The sequence below is a fragment of the Babylonia areolata genome, chromosome 2, assembly GCF_041734735.1.
Source record: "Babylonia areolata isolate BAREFJ2019XMU chromosome 2, ASM4173473v1, whole genome shotgun sequence".
NCBI classification, from domain to species: Eukaryota; Metazoa; Mollusca; class Gastropoda; order Neogastropoda; family Buccinidae; genus Babylonia; species Babylonia areolata.
Genome location: NC_134877.1, coordinates 49,558,124 through 49,584,300, shown reverse-complemented (window position 1 = coordinate 49,584,300; position 26,177 = coordinate 49,558,124). Strand labels below are relative to the sequence as shown.

The window sequence follows — 26,177 nt, the reverse complement described above, 5'->3', positions numbered from 1 at the left end:
TCCCCAGCGTACTGTTTTATTATTAAAAAATCAAATCAGAATCTGTTAGAATCGCAATGAAATCACCGAACACCTCATATACACGTACCACGATTCACACGCATACGCCAAGTTCAAACGCAGGTCACAACCAGACTGATCTATAGAAGAATGAAAGACAGTACAACAATGCACTTCTCTCCAACACCCTCAGAGTGTTCTCAGGAGAGATTTGTATGCCTTACACAAAAGTTATAGACCGAAGAGATGTACACTGCAAAATCAGTAGGCTAGCATCCCGTTATACACACAGGTACAGTCCACATTTACACATCGAGACCTTACAGTCCATATGTTTTCGGAAGAAAATCATTGTATTCTGATTAACAGTTCGATTTGGCCTGGACAATTGACGTGGTTATGTTGACTAATGAGATGCATGTATACACAAGCATACAATGAAGAGAGAGAGAGAGAGAGAGAGAGAGAGAGAGAGAGAGAGAGGGGGGGGGGGGGGGGGGGGGGGTTGAAGGGGAAAGTGTAGGAATAAAGAGAAGCAGTTAAGCAACATGGTTCCATTAAAATATATATCTATATATATAATCAAAACAAAAACAACATGGAATAACTTTTTGTTGTTGAAAGGTTTCATGCTTTTTCCTGTGGTTTCAGTCCTTGTTTTACGTTTGATGAAGACTGGAATCAAGATGCTGTGTCGAGCACAACCTTTACACCGTATTAACATTATTTTTGTTGTTAAATATGCCCCGGAAGCCCCGGAATGTTTTTACGCCACGTTGCTACCTTGACATTAAAAAAAAGAACAACAATTTTTACTCATGAATCGCAAGAATGTTAATATTTTCACCGGTTCAGGCAACTGGTTTAAGTCAGTTGCTTATGAAGTGTGAAGATGATTGGATGTAAGATGGTTAAAAAATGCCTAAACTAAACAAACTACCATATATCAAAAATCCTCTTCAACTGTGAAGGTAACTGAAGGGAAAAATGTTGCGCGGAGAAAAAGAATTTAATTAAACAACAACAACAACAAAACAAATTATAAGATAAACAAATAAAAGACATACAAGAGCAGCAGTTTGTGACTACACGTACAAAGTCATGTTTTCTGTTCTGTGAAACATGCTATGGAAAATATAATAATCTAAAAATGGAATAAAAACATGCGTTTTGGGAAGGATCTTTTATCACCCCCCCACCCCCCACCAGCCCCTCCTCCCCACATTATATTTAGACAACAACATCAATAAAACAACAACACAATCGTGTCATCGTGAACGAACTTATTACGCACCCTTCATCTGTGCATATGTTCGCGTGTGCGTGTCTGAATATACGGGCGCGAGTGTTTCAATTTATATGTTATCTATATAAACAGATGACCTATCATAGCGCGCCCGACACAGCTGGAGTGAGAAAGATGGAACGAGAGTGAGAGAGGTAGAGGAAAGGACGGGAAAAAGACATATTATATATATATATATATATATATATATATATAGAGAGAGAGAGAGAGAGAGAGAGAGGGTGAGAGAGACAGACAGACAGACAGACAGACAAACAGAAAAACTGTGTTGGAATGGAAGCACAACAGGTGATTTCTCTGATATGATTTGTTTTTAAAGAGATATTTTCAGTACACTACACTGTGGACAATGACTGACTACAGTAACAGTTGATAAACAGAGAAAAACACAGATTTACATTGGACAGTCAAACTGTCCCTGATGAAGAATACATGTATGTTTACAGCAAGGGTTAAAACCTGTACATTCGCCGTAAAAAAAAAGAAGGGAAAAGGCTTCATCTATTAAACAGGAATGCTCTGGATAGAAGCAAAACTAAGAACTAAAACAGTCAAATAGTCTCTTTCGAATGCGCGCGCTCACGCACAATCATACCCACATAACACGGGAACTTGCATACACACACACACACACACACACACACACACACACACGCACGCGCACACACACACACAAACAAACGCGCGCGCGCGCACGCACGCACGCACGCACACATACACACGTCCCGTACGCAAGTAACACATATGCGTACACAAAAGCGCGCGTGGGAGTACCGATTGAGCACCCGACACCAAAGCATGAACACTCAGATGGAAGGTGCAATAATTAATAATTGTGCAGAACAACAATCGAGTCATCAACAGTATGCGTCACTGAGCAGATTAGAACCATACCCGAACGTTTGATCAACAATTGGATGCTGGCAGACAATGAATCATCAGTGGACAAACAGTAAGTCAACAAGAAATATCCACAGCAAAGCTTCAGATATGATAACAACTAATAACACCCGTTGAGGAAAACTGTAACTCACACAATAACAAATATAGGACGCATATTTGAACCGCACTTAAAAAAAACAACAACAACAACAATAATGCAAGTAAAAGAAACTCGTTTGTTTTGCCCCTTAAATACAATAACAAAGAGCAAGTTAACAAAAGTACCTTGATTTTTACCTGAATAATAGTAGTTACTAAATGATAAGGGCGTGCTGGACTTTTTCTTTGACGGTTCATGATTTCATAACAATATAATAGTAAACAGTTTGAATATGTTGGATTTAAAAAATCCAACAGACTTGGAATGCATCAACATCCAGGAGTTGAACAAAATGGGGTTATTCTTCCGTGCCACGGTAACACTGAATATCGATACGTCCTGGTGCAAAGATGGAACAGCAGTTATTCGAGATAGTATATCAGCAACGGTTCAACTAGCGGATGAAACAAAAGTAACTTTTCTTAATTATTTTTTATAATTGTGTGTGTGTGCTCGAACGTGTGCGTACCTGAGTGCGTGTGCACATGTACAAAAGAACAGTTTGAGCCTGCGTGTGCGAAATGCTCCTGCATCACTGAAGACTATTTACGTCAAGAAAAACTGAAATACCCATTTCGTGGATTAGAAAATCTGCTTCTCGCATCGTGTACACATATGAATAGTCCTACTTTTCGTTTCTGTAGCCTCCGCATGTAGAACGAATTACCCTGGGAAGACAGATAAGCACGCACCAGCACGGCATAAACAAACATTTGCAAAGCATTGATTCAAACCAAACACATGAACTTCGTGTAGCTTGGATTCACAAAGCACTTACAGAATTGATTCAAATGGTGTAGTTTTGCCAGACTTTATCAGCGCATTGACCGTCGTGCACGGTCTATGGAGTGATGACTTGAAATTCTTTGTCAGTATGGGCTTTAAACACGGATCACATATTCATGCATCACTTAGATTAAGCAGAGGCGCAAATGGAACAGTACACACTCCAAAACAGCTTGAATAAAATGAAGCTTAATGGTAAAAACGAAACGTTAAGAAACTTCCAAGACAAGCAAAAAGCGACGTAGCCGGCGACCATGGTTAACTTGACACCACCTCAACGGGAGGGTGGCCTGACGACAACTTCCTGTACACTGGTTTACATGGGCCGCTGTTCTGTGGGGTTAGGATATAACAGAACGTACATGAAGCGGTATGTGGCTGGGATCTGGAAAGATGGAGATGGAACAACTTTTCATCAGTCTTGCGGACGAATGCGAATGTCTTTCCTCATGCTCTACACATGGACTCGATGGCAACAGACGGATTTAACAGCACTGAAACCCAAAAGTTCTTATGTCCAGTATTAACAGAAAACGAAAGAATAATTAAAAAAAAGAAGTATAAAATAATGCAAACACATGGACTCGATGACACAGATTTAACAGCATAGAAACTCAAATTTTCTTTTGTCCAGTATTAACAGGAAATGGAAGAATAATTATGAAAAAAAGGAAAGTAAGTTCGACCATACTGAATAACATTGAGATACACTGCGAAAAAACAACAACAGCACTTTTCTCAGAAGACAACAACAACAACAACAACACCAGCAACAACAAAAACCGACTATTTTTCGATTTTTAAGAAAAGAAATTCGACCACAATGAGCAAGTCAAACGATTAAAAAGAAATAAAAGAAACGAAACGAAAACACTTTGTGAATATAAAATCGACCATTTTTCGAGCTTTTTCTTTTAGTTCTTCATAGAGACTGGCACATTTGTTGTGTAGCAGGTTAGTGAATAAATGTGCAGACAGACCACTGATAAAATTCTCCGCACACGAACTCAGATCTATCGACCACGATGGATCCAAACAACAGTCATCAAAATTGTTCTCGAGTGGACGTTGAAAAAGAAGAAGAATGCAACGAACTAACGAAGGGTTTGTATTGTTATTTGTGTGAAGAAAAAAATAGTTCAGACTAAACCCCCTCCCTTCGCCCCCTTTATCCACTCCCCCGTCCTCCCCCAACGCACACACATTTTTTTTTCTTTTTTCTGGCAAGGGTGATCAAAAGGAAAAGTTAAAAAGGGTCAAGCTATCTATTACCTGATGTAACCACTACAGCTATGTACCTACTGCTACCCCTACAATGAGCACTATCAATCATGCTACTACTTCTGCTGCTGCTTCTATCGCTACTGCTGCTGCTGCATCAACGGAGCGGAGTAGGATGTGAAACACCACTGTCTGGTGCACACCATTCCTCTGGAATGCACTGGTCACAATGTGACTCATTTTGGCAGAATACAAATCATTAGGCCATGACATAAACGCACGCACGCACGCACACACACGTACGCGTGCGCACACACACAAACACACGCACGCACACACAAACGTGCGCGCAGGTACGCACATTAGTCAGAATGAAAGTTTGTTTATCCAAACATAGTGAGTTTAAGATTATCCCCACTGCAGCCCGTCCAAAAACAAAAAACAACAACAAACAACCAAAAAACCCAACAAAAAAGCAAAAAACAAAAAGACCTAGCGGTGGACTGATTCAACAAATGAACGGATAAAATAACTTGACAACCGGTACAAAATTAAAAACACATTATTCACCCGATAAATTTGCAACTAACAGATAATTTCATGGTTAAAAAGCACAGCCTTTAACTGACAAATCATCAGACAATACATAATACTTAAGTGTGCTCCTCGTTGAAAAGTGATGGAAGTGGCAAGTTTTCTCGCTTTCCTTGTCAGCTGAATGGGGTTGAAGTTGATCGCTACTTGTGATATCTATTGTAGAATTTCAACATAGTCAATAGCCACACTGTTGAATTCCACCTCTGACCATAACGCAAAGTTTGTAGTAATGCATAACCATTTCTGAATTGGTTAAAACAACAAAATGACTGACTACAATTGTCTCCCATGATTGTTGACCTATTGATACACAGATGAACGAGTACAGAATTACAAACGACATATCCATGACAAGTACAAACACCTGAAAATTTTACAGTCTATTCTTTAAAACTCTTTATATCAGTGTAAATAAACTTTTATTTTGTATACGTATATATATATATATATATATATATATATATATATATCAAACCCAAACAGATTCAGATGGACAAAAATCTAGAGCTGTCGCTGGAGGGCTATAGTGACAAGATCTGTACTCATTTACTCAGACCCATTGAAAGTTCTGTCGTCAGTGAGGCGGCCTGGATAAGGTGAATAGGAACAGACACTATCAAACACCACAGAAAGGAATCAGCAGGGCCTCCTTCAGTCTGTGGTTTTATGGCGGTCAGACACTGACAGTTCTATGTGGACTTCTGAAGCTTCCAATTGAATGTGTGCTAACCTTACTATTATGACATTTCAAGTTAGTATTGGGTGTGGAAATAAAGTCTCTCCCTCTCTCCCCCTTATTTCTTCTAAAGGTCTCGCTCACGAGTGAGATTTTTGGAAGGGTGGAGGGAAGTTTTATCTAAAATAGTTATGTCGACTGTTTACCGTTCCAACACTTTTAAATGCTGATTTTAAAAAACAAAAACATGGGTAACATTTCAGATAACACGGGCCATGCCGAACTAAGGCAACGCTACAACCCACGCTGAGTCAACCTGTGTTTTCTCAACTACGCGGCGCAATAACCATATCAGAAGAAAAAACAGGCTAAATTAATGCAAGTCAAAATTGGGTTGATCAATAACATCTGCTGCATCACATAACGTATCAACCAATAAAACCACACAGTTACCACAGGCCATAACCTAGCATGCACAATTTGAAATGTTAGTAAAGTCGTGAAGAAAACTATCAATGAAACATAACAAAAGTCATAGCTCGGCAATGCATCAACAGCATTTGGCCAAGCATTATTATGGGTTACAAGCGAGAAACGAAACAGAACTGCCTGCCACATTATACTCTGAATAACGGAGGTCAGAATCAACATCTGAAACACACACACACACACACACACACACACACACACACACACACACACACACACACACACATGCGCGCGTCTACCAAACAAAACCCCACAACTGAAATTTGATAAACAAAAATAAAGAAACAAACAAATCCCCCAAATTCCCGCTAAACACAAGACACAAATACAGTTAAAAAGCACAAGCACAGATTCTGGCCAAATGGAAAAACACACCTTTAGTCTAATAAAAAAAAATTCCAACCAATCAGCAATCCACAGCATACGTTTGAAAGAAAATCTCAGCCAGTCACAAATACTCTGACAGAAATTCTCAACCAATCAAAAGTCACAATTAAAATCAGAGAGAAATTCTCAGCCAATCGAAAGTCAAAATCAAAACCTGACAGAAACTCTCAGCCAACCAAAAGTCGCAACTAAGTCTGACATCAATTCTCTGCCCACAGAAAAAGTCACAAATACTAAAGCTGGACATATCCCCAGCAAACTAAACATCATCAACAAAGTCTGGCAAAAACTTCCAGACAACCAAAAGTCAGAACTAATCCTGGAAGTAACTTGGAACCAAAAATTAAAGTCACAATAGGTTCTGAAAAGAAGTCCCAGCCAAATGATGAAAAATCTTAAAAAAAACAACAACAAACAAACCAACACCTAAAACTCAACAGTATCCAAAGCTGTCCTCAAGCTGTTAGTTGCTGTTTGATTTTGATTTTTTGTTCAATGAATTAACTATATTGCCCCTTCTTCATGAACTCATCGCACTCTACCAATGCTCTTATGTGAACACGAAACAATGTGACTTAACCCTTCATTCAAATAAACATTAAAAACATTCAGGTTCTGAACACAGTTACTACATGTGGAAAGATGTCCTTTCTGATACCCCATGCTATATAAAATACAACTTTTCTTCTTCGATTTTTGTAAACAAAAAATAAAACTTAAAGTCTGTTTGATTATGGCCATTATCAAGAATAATCAACGAATGTCTAGGGGACATACATGACAAGCAAATTTTCAATGAATTGATTTAAAAAATAATACAAAAATGACGAGAGAGAGAGAGAGAGAGAGAGAGAGAGTGGTGGGCGGTGACAGAAACGATATCTTGTTGGAAAACAAACACAAAAGAACAACAACACATCAAAAAATCCCCCACACAAACAACAACAAGACCGCAAAAGAACACCAAACATACACACATTTCCCAGTATACACACACAAGAACGCATGCACACACGTACGCACGCTCACACACACACACACACACGCAGAGTTCAGCAGTGCCCCAGAAGCGTCGGCCAACACCAGCAACAAGCACCCAGAATGACCACAGCCATGTTAACACAGAAGTTCACTGCTCACCATCCATCAAGCCAAGACTGTTTGTAGCCTCAAAGTCAATTCACAGCCATCACAAACAGGTGCAAGACTGGAACCAACGCACCGGAACTGTGCAAATTCCCCCAACAGGTCTCAGAATTCAAGCACAGAACAATTCAACAATTGTATCCATTAAAAACAAAACCAAAATAAAAACATGCAAAAAACCTCGCCTAACTGCATCGACGTCCTCACTGCTTTGGATCACACAAAATCTGCTCATCTATGAGAAACACACGATATTAAAAGAAAACAACAAGAATCAAACTCAGAGGTGTTTGGAAAATCACTCTCACAAAACGCACAAAAATAAGAGGGTACCATACCATATCATACGAACTTCATAGTCACAAGCAAAGAACATCCCAATTTGGAATTTATCGCATGGAGTTAATCAGTGTCTTGTGTCATCTCTACCTTGAGAGTAATGGAACGAAAATTGAAATTTTAATGTGTGTGGGTTTGGCATCCCTTTGTGTAACAGGAACTGTCTCAAAATCCACGATTCACGGCCTTGAAAATACACAACGTGGGAGATTTCTTGTGATTTTGTTCCTTTTGTGTGTTGTTGATAAAAAGACACCATTATTTCCTGGAATCAGTTTTGCTACCGAGGACACAGTTCAAATGTAGATCAATTGTACTGCAGTGTGCCAGATCATTTGATAAAGTTGTTTCAGGAAACAGTATCTGGAAACATTATCTTAAAAAAAAACCCAACAAAACTTGATCAGTCAACGAAACACTCAATCACTTTTAGGTTTCACATGTAGCAGACTTCTGGAGATGTTCTTGACCTTCTCTCCCCCCACCCTCAATGAAACAATACCTTCACAGATAAATTAACAAGTTTAAACAAACAAACAAACAAACAAAAAACAAACCCCAAAACAAAAATATATAAAATAGTATTAAATCTTTGACATTCACAGTTTTGTGGATAGGTCATTGTGATAAAAAGTAAATTGCTCCCCCCCCCCCCCGCCTCAAAGGAAGCAGGATTTCCGTGGGGATCCCTGTGTGAGGCAGAGCACAGTATGTGTACAGCCGACTCAGGGCTTCCTGGGCTCGATTTTGTGTGACAGTTGAGTCAGGATCCTCTGGCTGTCGATTACTTGCAAATTCCTGAAAAAAAACCCACATCAAAAACACGCAATAAGAAACCTTACACAATGTACATGACAAAAATACAATATCATCTAAGGTAAGTGATTTAAAAAAAAAGCAGAGCACAGCAATTATCAGAAACAAATCACGTCTGCTTCTTTTTCCCATCTTCTCCAGATATATATATATATATATATATATATATATATATATATATATATATATATATATATATATATATATCTTCTATACTCCTCTCAGCCGTTCTGTCTTCTCTTCTTTCATTGTCTCCCACTTTCATGGTTTTGTTATCAGTTGCTGAACTTATGATCAATGGGTCAATATGCAACTGTTAAATCTTCATTTGAAAAAAAAAATTGAAAGATACAGGTGAGATGTAGAGCGGCAATGAAGTGAAGCGGACAGGTGAAAATTAAGTGTGTTGGTGAGATGAATGGTGGTGGTGGTGAGATGAATGGTGGTGGTGAGATGAATGGTGAGATGAATGGTAGTGGTGAGATGAATAGTGGTGGTGAGACGAATGGTGGTGGTGAGATGAATGGTGGTGGTGAGAGAAAATGAGAGAATGTGTAAAGTGATGGGAGGGTAAAAAAAAAAGAGGGGAGAGAAATACCTGTTCCCTTCTGCCCATCTCCCACTCCTTCCCACGAATGAAAACCTAACAAGTTTATTAAGAAGGCTGTACCTGATATAGCTCTTGGTTTCAGCAGATGTTTTCACTGTGGCAGGAAGTTCCAGCTCTGGAACACAGATGTAGATAAAATTAATGGTTATATACTGATTTCTCAAAGATACTGAGCGAATGTGTGTGTGTGTGTGTGTGTGTGTGTGTGTGTGTGTGTGTGTGTGTGTGTGTGTGTGTGTGTGTGTGTGTGTGTGCGCGTGTGTGAGACAAACAAACTAACAGACAGAACTTACGGAGGCACTGATTGCGACAATACCCCACTGTTTTCAAGGTCTGGGCAATCATGTGCTGAAACAGAAAACATTCATTTCATATAGGAACAACCCAACACCTCACGGCACGCATCACAACACACAGTATAAAAATTCAACACATCCACAAAAACTATGGAACGACACAGTATATTCACTTATAACAGCCAAAATGAATCATCTTAAATGATAAAAGAAGGAACTGTATCACACACTGTTGCATGCATTGATCTGTATCAAAAGAATCAAGAATTAATTTCATTTCACTCTTTTGGGGTATGGAGGTTCATAAACCATTGAACTAAATAATGTAACAAACACGAAAAACAGGTAATAAATGAACTGTGTTAACAACGCTTTGTATTGAAAACAAACATATCACTAACACACACTCTATTCCCTATGCTCGTTTCTCAAAATGCACACATACACATTCAAAGACAACCATGGAATATCACGAAAAACGTAAAGATAAAACCATCTCATGTATGTGTATACTCTCTGACCATAGTACTATCAAACTGCACTTACTACAGTAATTTCAAAGTTATAATAATTCTTAAATACGTTTTACTACAGAAAAATGAAGAAAGAAGGACGACAAGGAAAGAGAAGCAGGGGAGAAGAGCGAAGGAAAAAAAAAAGATGTAAAAGAGGGGGAGAAGACGAAAGAGAGGCATGGAACACGAGATGACAACGGAAATCAAAATGACATGATTGATTACTCACAGACAGACAGACACACTAAGAGACAGACAGACACACATACACACACACACACACACATGGAGAACGGCGACAGACTGTCTTGAAAGTTTGTGTGAACACTGGGAATGCAATCCTAACTCACCATCTTTTCAAAGTTCACCAGATTGTCGAAGTAGGTCTTGTTGCCCTCATGTGTAAACGTCATGTCTGCAAATGAAAGACAGATAAATGTGTTATAGAGGGGGCAAAACAAAATTGTGCATATTTGAAACAGAGAGGGAGAGCACAAGAACGAACAAAGAACTAATTATAATTCTTTTTTATATGGGAAGTAGAACAAGCATGACTACAATTTTTATAAACATTTTTTTTACATCGAGCCTTAACAGCAGAGATAAAACCAGAGAGAGAGAGAGAGGAAGCGAGCGAGCGAGCCAGCGAGAGAGAGAGAGAGAGAGAGAGAGAGAGAGAGAGAGAGAGAGAGAGAGAGAGAGCTTAGCTTAGCGTCTTTTCACTATCAGTGATATTTGTCGAAGAAAGATAGTGAGGGCACTTAGATGCTACGCACAAGAACACACACCAAAAAAAAAAAAGAAAAGAAAAGAAAGAAAAAACAAACTAAAAACAAAAAAAACAAAACAACCCCCCCCCCCCACAAAAACCAGCAAAAAATCCCAAAACAAAACGAAACAAACAGACAAAGAAAACAACCTAGAACCACAAATGGACAGACATTCCCTTCAATCTATTAACAGCCAGCCAGCTAAACGAGCCTACAGGCTTGACATGAGTAGGAGTGACCGATTTTTGCAATACTGAAGCTTGGCTGAACCACAAAGTGCATGTTTTAATACCCAAAACAATACCAAATAAAGAGAAACACGGGCCACTCAAATGAATCACAAACGTTCATGTTTGATATCAAAACAAAGTACAGTAACGAGAAACAGGAGCCGCTTAGCTGAACCATTATAGTTCATGTTTTATTACCGAAAAAAGTAAAAAGTAAAAAAAAAAATCAGTATAATGCAGAACTCCCATCCTTGGAATCAACCAGACAGGCAGTGTGTGTCTTGATACAAAAAAAAAAAAAAAAAAAAAAAGAAAAGAGGAAAAAAAAATTGAAAAAGTATCGAAAAAACAATAACACTTGAACGCCAAACGGAAATCCGAATAATACGGAAGTATTCCCCCCATCAGACTTACAGACATGACATCAAAACAAAGTAAAATAAAGAGAAAAAAAACTTGAAAAATTGACCAAATGCTAATACCGAAATCTGTAAATACTGAAGTACTTCCGCCCATGGAATCAACAGACTGACCAAACAGGCAATCAACACCTACATAAATCATTACACATGCACACACAGTGACAAATACAGACATGGACACACACGCACATACGTGCGCACACACACAAACAAATGCATACACATGAAGCACTTATGCAAGCGCACGTGCGCGCGCGCGCGTGCACACACACACACACACACATACACCAGGCATGCAAACAGAGAAACTGGTACAATACAAAAACAGAATAAAACAAGCAAAAAAAATCAAAAACAACAAAAAAACAAACAAAAAATAACCCCCCACAAAAAAACATGAAACGTCGACTTGTTGAAAAAAGAACATTAAATGCAAATTTCTTCAAATAACCCTGGAAACATCCCGATCACTTGAGCAAGTAATTGAAACAAAAAAAAACAACAAAAAAAAAAAAAACAAAAAAAATCCAGCTCCACAGCTCAGAACATTTACTACAAAGAAGGGTTGTCCCTGGCAAAATTCTGTAGATAAATCGACTTTGGCAGCAAAACAAATAAACTTGGGACAGAGAAAAAAAAAAACACGAGAGAGAAAAAAACAACCCAATGGGTGGAACTGAATTGCAGCAACGAGCTCTCCCAGGGGAGAGCAGGCCAAAATCTACAGAGAAATCTGTTGTGGCCAAGACGTAGTAGAGGAGTTAACCTACCCTTCATGAGGAGGGGCATGAAGGGTATGATGGGCGGGGTCATCTTGGCCACTGTCAGCCTGTACACCCGATGGTTCCGGGAAGGGTCCATGATGGTCTCGAACTCCTCGAACAGCTTGCGCAGTTTGCCCGGCAGTTTCTGGTTTCAAAACCACACATGTATAATGTTCTCTCTCTCTATATTATCTCTTTCTATATATATACATTTACATATATGAACATATATATATATATATGTGTGTACACACACACACACACACACACACAAAAGACATGTGGAGTAGTGGCCTCTTCCTTTCGCTGTACTCTCTCACACACAGACACACAAGCCTTTAGCCCGTACGCAAAAATACAGATTTTTCTCTGCACACACACACACACACACACACACACGCACATCTATAAAAACACACCTACCTCCCAGGTCTGTGACAGACGACTGACAGCAATGTTACTGAGCCCCATCACGATGGCAAAGAACGAGTGCAGGTTCTGGAAATCCTTGCAGCTGCAAGAGAGAAAACAGGACATCATGACCATACGATTTTGTTCATTGCACAGTAAACCTGCAGTGGATTGCATGAGTGATCATAACACTGCTGTGTTTGCATAGCATGAAAAATGCTCTTCAATCTATGGCACTAACATAGACTTTAGAAAATATCATTAATGCTAAGCAGACACTGTTTCAGCGATACCAAAAACTTTGCGTTGCTAAGATCGCTTTCTGCAGCCCGGCCCGTTAACTATCCAAAAGTACTGATATGGCTAAAAAAAAAAAAAAAAAAAAAAAAAAAAAAAAAAAATCACAAGACAGCGAGGTGGATGGTGTCTGTACATGACAACCATGTATAGGATCATCCCCCACCATCCAAACCGATGTAACAACTTGTTCGTACCCCCATTCAGTTCTATCCCAGGTTAAAACTGGCTAAACTGCAACATGTCAGAACTGACACCCTGCCCCTTAGTTGGATTCTATCCCCCCTCCTCCCACTGACCCTCCACGTAATGGATAAAGAGGTCAAAGCGCTTAGAGCCTGGTCTCTGACCGAGGACAGGCGCTATGTAAGTATCCATATGAAATCAAATCATTATAGGCTAGCTTGAAATGACACCCAGGCGTAAATTTCGCTCCAGTCAGAATCAACTCTGTTGAAGTATACCTACAATTCCCCGACGCTTACCTCCGTTAAGTTTGTAATGGAAACGGGGGAGGGGTTGGGAGGGCAGTAAAGGCTAACTTACATACAACTACCCTTCTCCTTCCTTTTTAAACAACTTGATTAAACCCGTAGGAAAAAAAAAGGGAGCTACAAGTAGTTTCAGAATCAAACCTAGTCATGCAAGAAAAGTCCCCCAATCCTCTCTCTAAAATTGTCCGCCCCCGCCCCCCCGCAGACACCCCCCCCCCCCCCGCCAACAACAACAACAAAAAAACAAACAAAACAAAACAAACAAACACACACACACACAAATCATTCCACAGCTTTTCCCACCCGATGACGTGCGTCATAAAACCTACTGTGACGCAAGCTTGATGAATTTACGCAGGAGCTGCACGCGCTTGCTGACGTTGGCGACGAGCAGCATCTCTGTCACCACCCAGTACTGCACCTCGTTGAAGCGGCGCAGGAACAGGTCCAGGTTGGCCGTGATTCGCCCGAACTTGGCCGCTCCGAACACGTGGTAGATCAGCTCGTACTGAAAGCAGGCATCATAATAATGATGATGATACTACCGCTACTACTACTACAATTACTACTACTACTACTACAACTAATGATGATGCGAATTAACACAGCGCCTATTCTTTGAAAAGGGCTCCAGGCGCTTTACTACTACTACAATTAGGTATAGCCTACTACTACTACTATTACAGATGATGATGATGATGATAACCATAATTGTAATACGAATACTAATAATGATGATGATGTGAATTTACACAACGCCTATTCTCTAAAAAGGGGTCCAGGCGCTTTACTACTACTACTACTACTACTACTACTACTACTACTACTTCTACTTCAACTACTACTGTTAGTAATGATGATGATGATAATAATCATAATCATAATACTAATGATGATGATGATGATGTGAATCAACACAGCGCCTGTTCTCTAAAAAGGGCTCTAGGTGCTTTACAAAAAAGGGTAAATACACAGACAGACACACACACACACACACACACACAAATACACACAAATACCACTACACAGGCACACACATGCGCAGACACACAGGGACACAGATACACACCTACACATACACACCTACACCTACACACACACAGATACCCCCCCCCCCACACACACACAGAAGAGGGGCCACACCTCATGTATACAGGTGAAGAGCTCCCAGTCGTACAGGGTCATCTGGAAGGCCAGCTCCTTGGTGGACAGCATCTCCAGCGTGTTGCCCGTGCCCGTGGCCGGCCCTTCCTGCTCTGGGAGGGGAGTCTGTGCACACACACACACACACACACACACACAAACATACACACACACACACACACACATTGACACACGCACACACACACACACACTTTGACACACACAAACACATACATACACACGCACAAACACATACACACACGCACACACACACACACACACACACACAACATGCGACCAACAGACAGGGAACGTATATAAAACTAGCCAATCAATCAATCAAACAGTCAATCAGTTTCAACCAATTCATTAGATCATTGAACACAACTGGATGTTCAAAGACTTCCCCATAAAGCAAACAAAATGTTGTTAGAGTTACAGTCAGGGGATACGGTAATACTAAATCAATGAATCGATTAAGAGTTACAGTCAGGGGATACGGTAATACTAAATCAAAGAAATGATTAGTCTATCGATCGATTGATCGATAGACCAATCAATCAATCAATCAATCAATCAATCAGTCAGTCAGTCAGTCAGTCAGTCAATCAATCAGACTACCAATCCATGATACAGTTCATTCAGTCAATCAATCAGATTACCAATCCATGATACATTTCATTCAATCAATCAATCAGTCAATCAATCAGATTACCAATCCATGGTACAGTTCAATCAAACAATCAATCAATCAATCATTCATTCATTCAATCAGATTACCAACCCATGATACAGTTGTCAGGGGATGGGGTAATGTTCTGCCAATCAATCAATCAATCAATCAATCAGCAAACCAATCCATGATGAAGTGATCAGGTTTTGGGGGTAATGTTCAATCAATCAATCAGCAAACCAATCCATGATGAAGTGATCAGGTTTTGGGGGTAATGTTCAATCAATCAATCAGCTTACCAATCCATGATGAAGTGGTCAGAGGTTGGGGGTAATGTTCAATCAATCAATCAATCATCTAACCAATGCATGATGCAGTGGCCTGGGGATGGGGTTATATCCAATCAAACAATCAATCAGTCGATTAAATCAATTAATCAATCCGCCAACCAGTCCATGCTCAAGTGGTCAGGGGATGGGGTAATACTAATGCAATCGGTCAATCAGTTTGTCAATCAATTAATCGATGACTGACTGACCAGGGCGTCCAGGTGTTCGATAGGAGTGATGAACAGACGGCCGTTCAGACTGAGGCTGGTCGTCACCCCCACGTCCTCATTGTTGAACATCACGCGCTCTGTCAACACACACACACACACACACACACACACACGCTCACACACACGCACACACACATACATACACACATCATAATCACACGCACAGACACAGACACAGTGTGTGTGTGTGTGTGTGTGTGTGTGTGTGTGTGTGTGTGTGTGTGTGTGTGTGTGCGTGCGTGTGTGCGTGCGTGCGTGTGTGTGTGTGTGTGTGTGTGTGTGTGTGTGTGTGTGTGTGTGTGTGTGTGTGTGCGTGCGTGCGTGTGTGTGTCTTTGTGTGTGTGTGTGTGTAGGGGGTGTGTTTTGTGCCTTTTTTCCTGTGATTACTCATATCTGCAATTTTCAGCATTGTATTTGTGTTTATAGATGTTTTTTCCACTTCTATGTCCTCATGTGCTCGTTTTGTGGTATACACTATTGTATATGTATTATCTCATGTGAGGCGCTTAGAGCCCACAATATGGGGAGTTAGCGCCATATACGTACAATATATTATTATTATTATTCTTATCATTATTATCATCATCATCATTAACAAATAATAAGCAATAAAACAAACCATACCATTGTAAAAAAGGAAATTTCCAAATTTTCATACAAAAATGTCAATGCATGTATAAATATCAGCTACAACACAAACACACATAACAAAAACAAATTAGATAAACAGACAGACAGCTAAACAGATAGATAGATAGAGAGATAGACAGATAGAGGGAGGGAGAGAGAGAAGGAAGATTGGAAGAGAGACAGACAGGCAGACAAACAAAACGAAAGGAATACCCACAGGCAAAGACAGACATGACAACAACAGCGCCAGACAGACACACACACACACAGACCCTTCACACACAGACCCTCTACTAACCAAGTCTAACGGTAACCCCTCACCTCCATTGGACTTGACCTCGCACAGTCGGGGGTCATCTCCCAGGCACAGTTTGTCCCGTGCCGAAGCGATGATCTCGGCCACAGTGGAGTCCATGGGGAGACGGAGCGTGCTGTACGTGTGATCCGCGCAGTACACTTTGAAGATGTCTGTGACACACACAATACCAAACTTTTGTTGTTGTTGTTGAAAAATAATTAACCCCCCCCCCCCCACCCCAGAAAATAAAGAAGACAGGAGAGAAAGGGAAAGAAGGTGGGAGGAATGGAGGATTAGGGGACGAAGAATGATTGAATGAATGAATGAATGAATGAATGATTTTTATTTTCTGATGGTAATAGATTAAGCATACATGTTTTTTTTGTTTCCATCCAGCATTCGAAAGCAAACAAAATAAGAGAGAGAGAGAGAGAGACAGAGGGGGCGGGGGGGGGGGGGGCGGGGGGGGGGGGGGGGGGGTTTGAGGGGTAGACAGAGAAAGATGACCGAGAGTGAGAGAGATACGGTGGAGGGAGAGTCAGAGAGAGGAGATGGGATGGAGAGAAAAAAGAAGACAGAGAAAGGAAGGGAACAGATAAAAAAAATAAAGAGAGAGAGAGAGAGGGAGGGAGTGAGAGAGAGAGGGGGAGGCAGAGAGAGAGGGAGAGAGAGAGAGAGGGAGGGGGTGGATGCACTAGTGCATGTACGAGTATATGAGCCCACCTTGATCGTATGCGTGTGTACACACACACACACACACACACACACACACACACACACACGACATACACACATGCGTTTGTATCAGAAAACACACACACACACACACACACACACACACACACACACACACACACACACACACACACACACACACACACACACAGAGAAAACCAACAAAAATAATCCAAAGCCCCCTAAAATCTCACTTTCGTCTTTGGCTTTGATGGGCCGTTTTTTGGAATCGCAGCCCTGGGAAGACTTGACGGACGACTTTCGGTTCAGAATCAGAGAGTGGGTCACCTTCTTTTTCGACGACCGGCTAGGCGACGGAGTGCTGGCAAAGCAAGCAACCAGTCTATGGATAAATAATTAAAGAAATAAATCATAAATATGCAGATAAAATAATTTCTCTCTCTATTTTTTCTCTTAATTTTATATTTTCTAAATTATTTTTTTACACAGTGGCTTTCAATGTAAAACATGCTCAGCTGCCGTGTTCAATATACCTACACTACTACTACTACTACTACTACCTACTACGAATACTACTACCAATAATAATAATAACAATTATCACCATCATCATCATTTAAAGAAATAATAGATATACACAGAATGACAGATTATTATCATTATTATCATTCATAGAAATAACACCTACACACAGAATAACAGATTATCATTATTGTCATTTACAGAAATAACACATATACACAGAATGAGAGATTATTATCATTATCTAAATAAAATAATGCATCTACACAGAATGACAGAGAATAGACAGGGGGAGAGGGGAGAAGGAGGGAAGAAAGAAAGAACCAAAAATGGACAAAAAAAGGGGGGAAATAGAAAGAATGAAAAGAAGGAAAGAGCAAGCAATCAATGGATACACAAATAAAGAAATAGTAATAAATACGAAGCAAAAAATAAGGCAATGAGAGAGAGAGAGAGAGAGAGAGAGAGAGAGAGAGGAGAGAGAGAGAGAGAGAGAGAGAGAGAGAGAGAGGAGAGAGAGAGAGAGAAAGATGGAAGGAAAGAAGGAAGAAAAATGAAAAATGGAAGAACTAATGGAAGAAAGAAAGAATGGACAGAAATATGTTTTTCCTTTTCTGTTGTTCAACTGATTCCTCCGAAGAAGATTCCATGTAGTGTACGTGTATATATATATATATATATATATATATATATATATATATATATATATATATGTATGTGTGTGTGTGTGTGTGTATGTGTGTGTGTGTGTGTGTGTGTGTGTGTGTGTGTGTGTGTGTGTGTGTGTGTGTGTGTGTTTAAGGAGTATTTCATGCTTTTTGTGTACTTGTCGAGCTTATCTTTGTGTTGATGTATATGATATTTTTCTCGTGTCATCATGGGCTGTTGAAAGTAATTAATCAACGATTGTGCGTGCATCGCGTTACATGTGAGGCATTTAGAGTTCCCACTATATTGGACGTTTACGCCATAATTCATTTATTATTTATAATCTGTTCATTTAAGATGATGATATGAGATCTGCGCCATAATTCATATCAAATAACACATATTATCATTCACCTAAACCATGTCGCTGTTGTATTACACAAGCTTCCAACACCCAATCAGTTTTTTCCAGGTCGGCAACAATATGTCAGGATAAAATGCAACCATTCTAATGTTTTCTACACTGGCAACAAGAGGTTAGGGCATTATTCAACCACTCCGATCTTTTCTACACTGGCAACAAAAGGTCAGGGCATTATTCAACCACTCCAGTCTTTTCCGGGCTGGCAAGTCAGGGCATTATTCAACCACTCCAGTCTTTTCTACACTGACAACAAGAGGTCAGGGCATTATTCAACCACTCCAGTCTTTTCCACACTGGCAAGTCAGGACATTATTCAACCACTCCAGTCTTTTCTACACTGGCAAGTCAGGACATTATTCAACCACTCCAGTCTTTTCTACACTGGCAAGTCAGGACATTATTCAACCACTCCAGTCTTTTCAACCACTCCAGTCTTTTCTACACTGGCAAGTCAGGACATTATTCAACCACTCCAGTCTTTTCTACACTGGCAAGTCAGGACATTATTCAACCACTCCAGTCTTTTCTACACTGGCAAGTCAGGACATTATTCAACCACTCCAGTCTTTTCTACACTGGCAACAAGAGGTCAGGACATTATTCAACCACTCCAGTCTTTTCAGGGCTGGAAACAAGTCAAGGTATTATTCAACCACTCCAATATTTTCTACACTGGCAACAAGAGGTCAGGGCATTATTCAACCACTCCGATCTTTTCTACACTGGCAACAAGACGTTAGGGCATTATTCAACCACTCCAGTCTTTTCAGGGCTGTCAAACAAGATGTCATGGCATTATTCAACCTCTCCAGTCTTTTACATGCTGGCAACAAGATGTCAGGGCATTATTCAAGGCGAATGATTCTTTTCACACAGGAAGGGAATGACCCAGGTCAGCACTTGAGGGGGGCAGTTCACTTGATTTTTCCACCGCTTTCCATTGCTGGGCGTGGAACGAAGTCTGCTTTGATCTGACAAGTGGCACTGATCCGGTTTGGTCTGCACTCTGCCACGTTCAACTTTATACGGATCGAGTGTGAACAATATTAAGGATGCTGCGGCGAAAACATTATCTGCTCTCTCTCTCTCTCACTCTCTCTCTGTGAGCATCTTAGTCTGCCTGAGACAGAGAAAACTGACTCTATTATGGACAAGACATGCCTGCATCGAGAGAGAAATAGAGAGAGAGAGAGGGGGGGGGTCAGGCGGGTGTGGGAGAGAGAGAGAGAGAGAGAGAGAGAGAGAGAGAGAGAGAGAGAGAGAGGCGTTCATGAGCAAAAGGGCAAGGGGCAAGGAGTGATTTATTTGGGGGAACTTGCACTGCAGAGATACTGGTGTCACACTCACACACACACACACACACACACATACACACATATATATACATACACCGACACACACAAACATACACACACATGCACGCACGCAGACACACACACGCACACACACACATAGACTCACACACACACACACACAAACACACACACAGACTCACACACCGACACCGACTCACACACACACACGTTCACTCACACATAGACACACACACGCAGGGACACACACACACACACACACACACACACACACACACACAGACTCACACACCGACACCGACTCACACACACTTACACACACACACACACACACACACACACTCCTACTGATTACCTTTTCCCTGAGGTATGGATGTTGCTCAGCAGGTTGTGTTCCACAGACAGCAGAGGGTACAGGTGCATATCTTCTTCCACAGACGTGATCAGTTTCTGACACAACAAAGAAAAGGAAGAAAGAAAAAAAATAGGACCACATAAACTTAAGTCGTCAGAAAAATGAATGGTAAAAAGCGTGCAGAATTATAAGATTCGCATACAAAAACTCCGTGACAAAGTGTGGATTAAAGTGTATTTTCAGTGTGATCAGTCTGTCGCGAAAAACACTTGCTTTCTGACAGGAAACTATTACACGAAAATGAAAAATCAGCAGACACATGCTGGCCCCCCAAACACGCACAATCCTTTCCAATCATTAATCAGCACACACACACACCCACACACACGCACATTCTCTCTCTCTCTCACTCTCTCTCTCTCACACACACACACTTTCTCGTTTAGTTTCGTTTTCTCACTCACACACACAGAACAAACCCACCCACTCCCCCACTATGTCCCCTTCCTCCTCCCGCCATCAACTCTCACATCCCTCAAAGTGGAGTCAAGGTGTGCGGGCTGAGAAGATGAGGAATAAGAAGGAGGAGAAGAAGAAGAAGAAGAAGAAGAGGAGGAGGAAGAGGAGGAGGAGAAGAAGAAGAACGAGGAGGAGGAGGAGGAAGAAGAAGAAGAAGCAGCTTTTTTGTTATTGTTGTTATTTTGGCATCGCCCAGAGAAAGAGAGAGAGAGAGAGAGAGAGACAGAGACAGAGACAGAGACAGAAACAGACAGACAGAGAGACAGACAGAGAGACAGAGAGGAATAGAGAGAGCTCACTCTCAAGAAGCCGGTGATGGTGTGACTGTCGAGGAAGTACTCCCCGGCCGAACTGAACCACTCCAGCACGAAGTGGACCACACCCTTCTTGTGTGTCAGCATGAAGTCCACTGCGTCCTTGTCGCTGCTTTCGTTGCTCGATTTGGCGTGATAAGTGGCGACCGTCAGGGAAAATTCAACCAAGACTTCTTCATCCGTGAACTATTTGAGGCATCAGCCAATATGTCGTTAAACTTCACTCTTACAATACGTGAACTTAAGGGCATCAGCCAATATGTCGTTAAACTTCACTCTTACAATACGTGAACTTATGGGGGCATCAGCCAATATGTCGTTAAACTCCACTCTTACAATACGTGAACTTATGATGCCCCAATATGCCGTTAAAGTTCACTCTTACAATACGTGAACTTATGGGGGCATCAGCCAATATGCCGTTAAAGTTCACTCTTACAATACGTGAACTTATGGGGGCATCAGCCAATATGCCGTTAAAGTTCACTCTTACAATACGTAACCTTCAGGGGATCAGCCAGTATGTCGTTAAACTTCACTCTTACAATACGTGAACTTATGGGGGCATCAGCCAATATGTCGTTAAACTTCACTCTTACAATACGTGAACTTAAGGGCATCAGCCAATATGTCGTTAAACTTCACTCTTACAATACGTGACCTTAAGGGCATCAGCCAATATGTCGTTAACTTCACTCTTACAATACGTGACCTTAAGGGCATCAGCAAATATGTCGTTAAATTTCACTCTTACAATACGTGACCTTAAGGGGGCATTAACAACAAACACATAAAAAATGAAAAAAAAATCTAAGTTATTCTTGTGATGACTCAAGTAAAATATATTTCAAAGACAATGCACAAGCAAAGAAACAGAAAAGGAAGCAAAAACAGGCAAATTGTTAGAACCCCCCCCAAAAAAAAACCCAAACAAACCAACAACAACAAGTATCTCAGATAATAATAATAATAATAATGATATTTATATTGCGCTGAATCTTGTGCAGAGACAAATCAAAGCACATTCGCACCAGTGATTCACACGCATGCATAACTCTAAAACTGGAGAAACTGAAGACAAAACTGAAGGCAGCCACAGAGATAGGAAGGGGCAGATTTGTGAATACATTTATAACATAGAGTGCTGATCTTGTACTTTATTCTGTGTGAGACAGGGAGCAAGTGGAAATATTGCAAAAGAGGAGTGATGTGCTCAGATCTTTTCTTTCTGAGGACGAGTCGGGCAGCGGAGTTTTGTATGCGCTGATGGGACTGAATGGATGAAGCAGGCAAACAAGACAACAGAGAGTTACAGTAGTCAAGGCGAGAAAGAATGGGAGAAACGACGACATATATCATACCAACAAACTATCAGACAATTTTACTAAACAAGGATCTAAATATCAGTATACCAACAAACAATCAGGCACAATTATACCAACAAACTATCGCGCGATTTTACGAAATACATTCTTCACAAAAGGTTAAGGAGCACTTAGTAAAAGCAGTTACATTTTCATAAAAATTAATGTTAAAACACAGAGAGATGATTTAAATTCTGCAGGCTGCATGTGGTCTACCACTGGTATGGCGCCTCTCACTGAAAGCACTGTTTCAGGCACAGGTGCCCTATGAACAGCTTGAAAAATGCGTTTGAAAAATCGACGTTTGAGCCAAACATTTACAGTTATTCAGTAGTTTATGAACGATAGTTGTGTTGGTTTTTTATTTCAATTGTGGAAAACGGAAATGCACAAGCAAGACAGCACCTCTGATCAAGAGGGGTGCTCACAACATTGGCTGCATGTACCGCTGTTTGCAAAAAAATCGATTTCATTTCACCACTGGAAAAAAAAAAACAAGTTCCAAAGTGGCCCTCAACTTTTTAAGGACCCTGTACTATGAGCGCACATATCTGAACGGTCTACAAGCTAACACGGAAAACGAAAAGCACACAGTCTGCACACGATTCTTTTTCTCAGTGACATCAAGCGTGTATAGTAACAGTTCATTTTTCTTGATCAGATTTCACCGGACAATGAGCAATCGCGAGAGTGCAATACCACTGAGGCAAGTTATTGGCAAATAAAAATATAATAAAAATGAAATGAAATGCATTCACAAAGTGGCTGAGGAAAGAATCCTGAAGGTGCCAAAAGGCTGAGTGTAAGTTTATAGCTGCGGTTTGGATTTTAGTTCTTTATAAATCAATGCTTCTACCTCTTCTTCTTAGCGCGCGCGCGTTTGGGTGTGTGTCTATGTGTCTGTGCTAGCGTGCTTGTGTGAGTGCGCACAAGCATGTGGGGATGTGCTTGCATATACACGTATGCATGTGTGTATGTATGTATGTATGTATGTATGTGTGCGAGCAAGGAAATATGTGTGTATTTATGCATGCATGAACATATGCGTCCGTCCGTGTGTGCGTGTATGTGTTTGTGCGCGCGTGTGTGTGTACGTGTGTACGGATAAGTGTATATGTATGTACGCGTGCGTGTACGAGTGTGTCTATATGTATGTGTGTGCGAGCATGCGCGCGCGTGTACGCGAACGCGCGCATGTGTTCCGTTGGATGTAATTTTGTGAATGAAAAAAAAAAGCAAACATAAGACCCCTCCAAAAAAAAAAGAACAAAAAAACAAACAACCCTCCCCTCAACGACCCCCCCCACCCCCCAAAAAAAACAACAACCAAAAAACAACAACCGAAAGGAACAAAAATCGCAAAAACAACTTGCCTCTCACAAGCTAAAACATCAACAACAAACACGTATAAACAAAGACCTTTGATTCGTAAAACAAAGGTATAAAAAAGAAACACACACACAGAGACACACACACACGCGCGCGCACACACAAGTATAAAACAAAGCTAAAGCAACCACCATAAAAAAAACTGAGGTTTTAAGGGCGAATCCCATGACGACCATTCATTCAAATGTTTCCCTCAAACCTGGGGCTCATTCCAAACTGACTCCATAAATCGTTCGGCCACAAGCTGCTTTTTTGTTCTGAAATTGTGGCTGAGCATAAACCACACACACACACACACACACACACACACACACACACACGTGCGCGTGCACGCGTGTGATAGAAATCTTCAGGTGTGAGGTTGGGGGACGGGGTTTGCACGTACGCGTGCATGCGTTTGTCAAAGCGCGCGGGCTTGTGTACGCGCGCGCGCGCGCGCGCGCGTGTGTGTGTGTGTGATTCCGAGCATGGAATTAGGGCATGCGTGCATATATACCTGTCTGTATGTGTTTGTGTGCATGTGTGATATGTTTGTAAAGTGTGTGTGTGTGTGTGTGTGTGTGTGTGTGTGTGTGTGTGTGTGTGTGTGTGTGTGTGTGTGTGTGTGTTTCTGTCTGTCTGACTGTCTCTGTGTCTATGTGTATGTACGCGCACACATTTATATGTATATGTATGCGTGTATGTGCATGTGAGCATGCGCCAACGAGAAGAGAAGGAGGAGGAAGAGAAGGAGAAGGAGGAGGAAGAGAAGGAGGAGGAGGAAATTAAATGGAGGTGGTGCAGACGCGGACGTATATTACACAAAATGGGTGTACGCGGATTTAGGGTAGGGTGTTAAGAGTGCCTGTTCGGTTTTTTGTTTTTTTTTCCAATCTACTATACTTCCTTATTTACCACTTAATCCAATATAGTTTCTTTGTAACGAAACCTGAGAACTTAAATTCAACCTTCATCAGATCAAAACAAGGGCAACAACAACGATTTGCTATGTTAACACCGTTTCTCTCACAATGGTAATCATCACCATCACGATGGTGACGACAGCCATGGCGATAAGGACGAGGTTATAATCATTCAACGACAGGCCTTACAACCACGAACGACGCTGGAGGATAAAACGTTTCAACAACAACGACGACGACGATGATGAAGAAAACGATGACGTTGTGGAGGAGAAGAAACTTCAATAAAAACGACACTCATGACGATGATGACGGCAAGAGACAATTTAAGATGTGTGGCTACTTAATTATCTTATAAAAAAGAAAAGAAAAAAGAGAGATTTTTTTTCCCCAAACACGTTTGTTGATAAAAAAAAAAAAAACGCGATATATAAAACATAACAATTATGCATTACATTCATGCCAAAACCTAAAATTTGATCATGCTCCCACGTTTAACACTATAATCTCTCTCTCTCTCTCTCTCTCTCTCCCTCTCTCTCACACACACATACATATTAAACAAATTCAGCATGCAACGTAGATTAAATAAATATAAGAAATACATATAAAGAAAGTAATGAAAATGTTAATAGATAAATGTATAAATAAATAAATACATCCAAAAGAAAATAAAGGGGAGTAAACATTACTAAAAGGGCCAAAAGGATATTGGTTGCTGATGGCGTCACACAAAGATTCGTCGTTCATGAAGATGATGTATGTCAGCAGGAAGTCTTGGAGAAACGTGTCTGAAACACACCAGTCCTTGTAA

At 40.7% G+C, this 26,177-nt stretch overlaps 1 protein-coding gene across 7 annotated transcripts in view; it reads right to left on the bottom strand.

Annotated features, from left to right (window-relative positions):
- LOC143302174 (rap guanine nucleotide exchange factor 4-like) overlaps nucleotides 1-26,177 on the bottom strand; it is a 213,202-nt gene continuing 187,025 nt past the window's right edge. For 6 of the 7 annotated variants that reach the window (XM_076616725.1, XM_076616750.1, XM_076616717.1 and 3 more), the window contains 14 exons: nucleotides 26,076-26,154; nucleotides 21,694-21,847; nucleotides 20,876-20,970; nucleotides 17,847-17,995; nucleotides 16,941-17,087; nucleotides 15,969-16,066; nucleotides 14,758-14,883; nucleotides 13,944-14,122; nucleotides 12,836-12,926; nucleotides 12,419-12,557; nucleotides 10,577-10,641; nucleotides 9,709-9,763; nucleotides 9,476-9,530; nucleotides 1-8,787 (listed from right to left, as the gene is read on the bottom strand). In XM_076616725.1, coding sequence (XP_076472840.1) covers nucleotides 8,715-8,787; nucleotides 9,476-9,530; nucleotides 9,709-9,763; nucleotides 10,577-10,641; nucleotides 12,419-12,557; nucleotides 12,836-12,926; nucleotides 13,944-14,122; nucleotides 14,758-14,883; nucleotides 15,969-16,066; nucleotides 16,941-17,087; nucleotides 17,847-17,995; nucleotides 20,876-20,970; nucleotides 21,694-21,847; nucleotides 26,076-26,154 — 1,505 coding nt within the window. In that variant the 3' untranslated portion in view covers nucleotides 1-8,714. The remainder of the gene's footprint in view (nucleotides 8,788-9,475; nucleotides 9,531-9,708; nucleotides 9,764-10,576; nucleotides 10,642-12,418; nucleotides 12,558-12,835; nucleotides 12,927-13,943; nucleotides 14,123-14,757; nucleotides 14,884-15,968; nucleotides 16,067-16,940; nucleotides 17,088-17,846; nucleotides 17,996-20,875; nucleotides 20,971-21,693; nucleotides 21,848-26,075; nucleotides 26,155-26,177) is intronic. The other variant, XM_076616757.1, reaches the window with a different exon arrangement.